At 47.9% G+C, this 7,142-nt stretch overlaps 1 protein-coding gene across 1 annotated transcript; it reads right to left on the reverse strand.

The window, feature by feature from the left end:
• Nucleotides 1-5,382: 5,382 nt before the first annotated feature.
• LOC123254116 (casein kinase I-like) lies at nucleotides 5,383-7,125 on the reverse strand (the record flags this gene model as incomplete). The annotated part of the gene is made up of 1 exon (XM_044683181.1): nucleotides 5,383-7,125. A coding segment is annotated over one exon (888 nt), but the record flags the coding sequence as incomplete, so codon positions are not given.
• Between the last annotated feature and the right edge of the window lie 17 nt (nucleotides 7,126-7,142).

The raw sequence follows: 7,142 nt of genomic DNA on the forward strand, positions 1-7,142 counted from the left end.
AGTGGATGGAGAGCCAGGCCTAAAGACAGGAAAAGTCTTGGGTTCCAATCTGGCCTCGGACACTTCCTAGCTGTGTGACCCTGGCCAAGTCACTTGACCCCCATTGCCTACTCTTACCACTCTTCTGCCTTGGAGCTGATACACAGTTTTGACTCCAAGACGGAAGGTGAGGGTTAAAAAAAATCCGTTTTGTGAAAAGGGTTGTAAAGTCTTCTCTGGATTGAAGTATGGGTTGAAAGTTTCTCTTTTGTGAATTCAAAAGCAGCAGAGCTGGTTTGCCTTTTTCAGCTTCCAGACTCCCCTGGTGCAGCAGCACATCCGGGCGGCGTCCCTCTGCCCTTCCTTCTTCTCTCCAACACCCAGAATGGAATGTTTGTTTTTGTTTGTAATTTTAAAGAAAAGAGTCTAGTGGAAAAATTGTCCTCTCAAGAGTAAGTCAAATAAAGTACCTTCGAGGGGGAAAAGCCACCCCGTTTGGGTAGGAAAGTGGATTCTGGGAGCCCCAGTGGGCTTCCCCGAATGATTCGGCAGGATTCAACCGACAAAAGCAGAGGAGACAAAACCGCCTAAAAGAAATCAAAAGAAATCACACACGTGGCGGCTTTAAGAAAACAAATCGGAAATGTGGCAAAAGGGAAGTTCTGCTTAACAGCCTGCAGCTTCACCCCTTACCTTCTCGGAGCAAAGTTACCTGGGAGACTTGAGAAGCCAAAGAAAAGGGCGGCCCCACCTATGAAATGCCACATGGCCAAACCGGGGGTGAGGCGGAACGACACAACGCGAGCATTCGAACAGCGCTAGAAGCATCAAGTTCTGAGGCTCGCAAGTTAAATTTACTAAGAGAAGGTGAAATACTGAATGAATGAAAAGACAAATGAAATTCTGTGACCTGCAGTAAACCTGTCACGATTCTCTCTCTCTGTCTCTCTCTATTCTTCTCTCTTGTCGCTCTCTGTCTATCTCTCTGTCTTTGTATGTCTCTGTCTGTCTCTAGCTTTCTCTGTCTCTTTTCTTTGTCTTTCTCCTTCTCTCTCTGTATCTTTCCTTCTCTGTTTTTCTCTGTATCTCTCTCTTTTTATCTCTCTCTCTCTCTCCTTTGTCTATCTCTTGTCTCTCTGCCTCTCTTTCTCTCTTTCTTGCTCTTCCCTCTCTCTCTCTTTCTCCCCTCTGTCTCTCTGTTTCTCCCTCCCTCCTCTCACTTTCTGGCTCACTCTCTTTGCCTTTTGCAGCAAGGGCTAGGCAGTTGGAGGTTAAGTGACTTGCCCAGGGTCACACAGCTAGGAAGTATCTACAGTCAGAGGTCCTCCAGACTCTAGGCCTGGCACTCTATCTACTGTGCTACCTAGCTGTCTCTACAACTAGTTCTTTTAAAGTCATTTGGTTCTTGCCTCATGGCTTTAGGAAGCTTATTTTAGATGAAAGGTTTTGGGTTCAGTCAGAATCTACTCTAACCAAGGGCAGCTAAGTGACTCAATGGATGGAGAGCCAGGCCTGGAGATGGGACGTCCTGGGTTCCAATCTGGCCTCAGACACTTCCCTTCTGGGTGACCCTGGGCAAGTCACTTGACCCCCATTGCCTAGCCCTAACCACTCTTCTGTCTTAGAACCGATACACAGTATTGACTCCAAGACAGAAGGTGAGGATTTTAAAAAAAATTAAAAAAGAAAAGTTTATGAGTTAAAATTTAAAAAAATTTTAAAAGGTGGGGGGTGGGGGGGAGATGGGTGGCTCAGTGGATGGAGAGCCAGGCCTAGAGACGGGAGGTCCTGGGTTCAAATCTGGCCTCAGACACTTCTCAGCTGGGTGACCCTGGGCAAGTCACTTAACCCCCATGGCCTACCCTTACCACTCTTCTGTCTTAGAACCAATACACAGTATTGACTCCAAGATGGAAGGAAAGGGTTAAAAAAATCTACTCTAAGCCCCCAGTTAAGAAATTTCCTAATGCCCAGGCAGAGGTTTGGTTCTGTGCTTGACCTTGTATTTTAATCTATCTCTAGTTCATCTCGGGCCTCCTTGTGGTTGAGACAAGATTCAGTCTGTCGGAACTTTTTGGGTAAAGAAACAGCAGATGTTCTTACACTGTCTCTGGATTAGATGGATGAGCATTAGAAGAGGGGCTGGTAAATGTTGAACAAGCTACGCTCCTGGCCAAAAGATCTCGGCGATACACCGACTCTGCATCACTAACAGTTTTTCCATCACTTTCCTAAATCTAGACAACCAACAAAACAGTCAATGGAGCCCTGATTTGTGCTGATTGAACACTGGCTGTTTAACAAGCGGCTCTCCTGAGTCACTATCAGCTGGCTCCAGCACAGAAGGGCAGGAAGTTCCATAAGCCTGGGGCCTCTACTCTGAGACTCTTCTGTTTCTCCCTTCTCTGTCATAGCTCGGTCCTCCTTTGACCACTTCTTTTTTTCCAACCCTCACTTTCCATCTTGGGATCTATACTAAGTATCGGCTCCAAGGCAGAAGAGAGGTAAGGGCTAGGCAATGGGGATGAAGTGACTTGCCCAGGGTCACCCAGCTGGGAAGTGTCTGAGGCCAGATTGGAACCCAGAACGTCCCATCTCTAGGCCTGGCCCTCTCCCTTTGCTTCTCAAAGGCGTGCTGGAAATGCTACGCCTGCCCTCACTTCTCAAAGCCACTCCCCATCTCTTCCTCTAGTTCGGAGATGATTCTTCCTCTCACGGGAACTACTTAGAGTGTGAGCTGGTCTCTCAGCAACGTTTTGGACTTTTCTGTATCTTTGCACACTAAGCTCTGATGCTTTAGTTCAATTGAATAAAAAAAGTTCTCACCAGTGGTTTCAAGCCACCCTTCCATTTGTAACACTGTGTTTGGGTTCACCAGAGGAACTGGAAAAGGACTTTTAACAAATTCAAGACAGTCGAAGTGAGCATATGATTGTCATGGAGCTCAATCAAGAATCCATAGGAAAGCTCCTTCCTCTAGAAAAGTCAGAAGGGCTACAGGGCCCTAGTGGGGGCAGCTGGGTGGCTCAGTGGATAGAGAGCCAGGCCTAGAGATGGGAGGTCCTGGGTTCAAATGTGGCCTCAGACACTTCCCAGCTGGGTGACCCTGGGCAAGTCACTTACCCCTCATTGCCCACCCTTACCACTCTTCTGTCTTGGAATTGAAACCCACCAGATACTTAGTAGCATTCTAAGATGAAAGTAAGGGCTTAAAAAAGGTGCCGTCGGGCTGACAGTGAATGAACTGATCTGGAAAGCAGAACAGGGGCTTTGTTTCCCCAAGAGCAGGAAAATAGAATTTGTGGCTTTTGCTTCAAAAGAGCCCACCACAGTCTTCATTTTGGCATCTGCTCTGGGGGAGAGGAGGAAAGGAATCAGAGTTTATGAAATACCGACTCTGTGCCAGGCACTGTTCTAAGTACTTTACATATAGCCTCTCATCGAAGTTTCACAACAACTTGTCAGATAAGAAAACCAAGTCAGACAGAGGTGAAGTGACTTGCCCAGGATCACCTGGCTAGCAAGTAACTGAGCCTCTGAACTCGGGTCTTTCTGATTCCATCCGCTCACTGCATCGTCAGTGGGAATCGACAACTATCCCCTTAAAAGGGGGGGACAGAAAAAAGGGAAGGAAGACCCGGAGTTGCAAACAAAATTACCCAGGAAGGGCAAGACATTTCGACATCGTCACGATAAGAGGAAAAGAGCAAAATGGATTCATCTCTATGACTAGAGAGCCAGAATCTCCAGGTGAAGAAATGCTTCCTTCCACGTACGAGGTGCCTCATTTCCTGAGGGAAAATCCTTTTCACCTCTAAGCAGAGCACACACTTGAACACAAGGAATTCATGGAGAATTCCAGAGGCAAAAGGTCAACGGAGAAGACGGAGGCGAGACTAGAAAGTACTGTCCCAGAGAAAAGGAAACTTTCAGAAACCGTCTGGGAAAGAGACTGTCTCTGAAGAGATCACTCCTCCCCAGAAGGTTGAGAGCACATTTTAGATTTCTATTTCTTTAAAAACTCATCCCTTCTGTCTTCGTATCAATTCTAGCCAGGGCTAGGCAATTGGGGTAAAGTGACTTGCCCAGGGTCACACAGCTAGGAAAGTATCCCGAGGCCACATTTGAACCTGATGGCCTTACTCGGGGTCTGGTGCTCTATCCTCTGGGCTGCCTAGATGTCCAGTTTCTAAGTAGTTTCAGGATTCATTCCAGAGATACTGATGCGCTTGTAGGCATGGAGAAATAGGGGAAATCATTTAGCACATTTTGTCACTCGACCATCTGAAATTTCTTTTTATGTCGGTTTTGATGAAAATGATTTGGGGAATCGTTTTTATTCCTGACTCGGTTGATGGGCCACTTTTGTTCCCGAGATGATCATTAGTGAGGTCATTGGGTGCCGAGGTGCTTAGAGTGGGGGATCTCTAGCTAGGAAAGCGGAATTCAAGGCCTGGGCCCCTGACTAGCCATGCAGCCTTGGGCAAATCATTTAAAAAGTTTCCCCATCTGGAAAATAAGGATAACAAGAGCTCCGACCCCCCCCCCCACCTCCCAAGGCTGCTGGAAGGATAAAATGAGATAGCATTGGCAGGCCCTTCGCAAACCTTCCAGCACTGACATTATCTGGACAAGCCGTCCCCAAGATCGTTGTGGGACTTTTCAGTTTCTATGAGTTCCCGAGATGTTACATTTCCTGCTGGTTCAGCCCCTTCGTCCCATTGTTAGCTGGGAGATGCTCGAGGAGGCCCACTGGATTTTTCAGTGGGAGAAGAGAAAGCCAGTGTGCATGCCCTGATTGATTTAGGAGTTCAAGCCCACCCAGCAGACACTGCTTCTAGGGCTGGGAAAGCGGGTTCTTCCCCGGTCTTCAGGGTTCCAGCATCTTAAATATTCTAACCTATCTACCCCTACTTGGCTTTGGGGAGGAGTGCTCCAGACCCTATGCAAGTCAGGAACCCCGTGGCAGTACGAAAACAGCCAAGTTCACTGGGAGGGAATGCTGGGCCACACGGCCCCATCTATACAGCAAGCAGATGCTAAATATGCTGATTGCCAGAAACTTCAATCACGCTGCTGCAGCCTAGCCAGAAGATTTCCATCTCAAGGCTGCTAAATAGTACCCAGTGATTTTGGAAAAAGGGCCTGCCCAGCCTCAGGAAATGGCCTTCGGGAACCACTGCCCCTCCCCCTCCCCCAGTTGCCAGTGTCTATCTTTCTTTGTATCTATCATGATTTCCACCCCCAGCCCTCTCCCTCGGCCCAACTTTGCGGGCACCATCACCAATCCCCCCCGCCTCCAAGTCACGGGGGCTCCCAGCTTTGGGGCCATTCCCAACTCGTTTGCACTTAGCACACACACCTCCAAAACCTTTTTTTTTTTTTTTAAAACAGAAACAAGTTTTAGTTTTTAATGAATTTGTAAACAAAAAAGCTCCCATTTCAAAATAAAAACACAATCACAGGTCATATAGATGTTTACAGTGATTACATTTACATAAACAACTTACATACAAGTTCAATTTTAAGGTGTTAACTTTCTGTGACAATTTTTTTTAAACAGCAAGAATAGTATAGTTAATGCAGAGTTCTAGGGATAATCTAGTAGTCACTAAGTTTGTCTTAAATCTTCACTTTAGATGCTATATTTCTAGCACAGGAAGCAGGCAGTCTGAATCTTTGGTGGCTACCATGTCAGCTGGCTTGCACATAGAAGTCAACAATTTTAAGAATGTTTACAACTCTCAAACCTCGGGGAGGGCAAAATACTTGAAAAGTACATGATTGCGAGCATTTACACGGATTACAACTGTGGCTGGAAAATGTTCATGCTGTTCTTAGGAAAGGAGATCTCACTGCAGTGTAACTGAAAAGCAAAGGGAACAAAAACGGGTATATGCACAACTTTTCTCCATCACTCGTGTTAAGCACTTAGCTAATCTGTTTCCACTTAAGAATGCAAAAATGGACATGTCTCACTATGTCAGTTAATATTCATAACCACAGCAGCTACAACTCAGAAGGCAGCATCACCAATGTACCAGAGCCAGTTTAGGCTGAAATTAAGTTCTTGATATCAAGTGAATGGTTGTCCACAACCACTGGCAAGTGTACAGATGAACGAAAATGTCCAGATTGGGGGAGCAACAGAGTCCTATTTCAATCATCTGCTCTACTTCATATGTTCTCTTCATGCTCGGAAACCTGGGGGGTTCCGGGGGTCGGCTGACCCTCACCCGCTAACCCAGAGCCAGTCCTTTAGGTCACTTTCTGCTTTAACATTGTCCAGTCGAACGTGTAGTCGTACTGGTGGTTCAGAGTTCTGAAAAGAATGCGAAACAGCTGCCTCAGGTACATGTAATCGGGAGCCTCTTCAAAGCGAAGGCCACGGCAGTAGTTGAGATACATGGCGAATTCGGCCGGGAACCCCTGGCAGAGCACCTCCACGGGGGTGGACATCTTCTTCTCGCTGATCTTTTCATACTTCTGCTTCTTGGTGGCAGCCTTTAGGCCTTGCCAGGGCAGGCTGGTTCTGTTGAAATACATCAGCACGTAGCCCAGGGACTCCATGTCGTCTCGCCGGCTCTGCTCGATGCCCAGGTGGGCATTGATGCTGGCATAGCGGGCAGTGCCAGTGAGGTTCTTGTCTTCCCTGTAGGGAATGTGCTGCTTCGTTCGGTTGTCTCGGTACTTTTTGGCCAGTCCGAAGTCAATGAGGAACAGCTTGTTGCAGTGGCGCCCGATGCCCATCAGGAAGTTATCGGGCTTAATGTCCCTGTGGATGAAGTTCTTGGTGTGCACGTACTCGATCCTGCTGATCATCTGGTCGGCCAGCATGAGCACCGTTTTCATGGTGAACCTGCGCGAGCAGAAATTGAACAGGTCCTCCAGGCTGGGCCCCAGGAGGTCCATGACGAGGACGTTGTAGTCCTTCTCCTGGCCGTACCAGCGCATGTGGGGGATGCCCACCCCTCCCTGCAGCACCTTGTACAGCTTGCTCTCGTACAGCAGCTGCGGGTGCTTGGCCTTCTGCGACTCCAGCTTCACGGCCACCTCCTCGCCATTGGTGATGTTGATGGCCAGGTAGATGTCCCCGAAGGAGCCGGCCCCGACCTTCCGAAGCAGCTCGTACTTGCCCCCGACTATGCTGCTCGCCATCCTGC

This window comes from Gracilinanus agilis, unplaced genomic scaffold (assembly GCF_016433145.1).
Source record: "Gracilinanus agilis isolate LMUSP501 unplaced genomic scaffold, AgileGrace unplaced_scaffold15142, whole genome shotgun sequence".
Taxonomy (NCBI): domain Eukaryota; kingdom Metazoa; phylum Chordata; class Mammalia; order Didelphimorphia; family Didelphidae; genus Gracilinanus; species Gracilinanus agilis.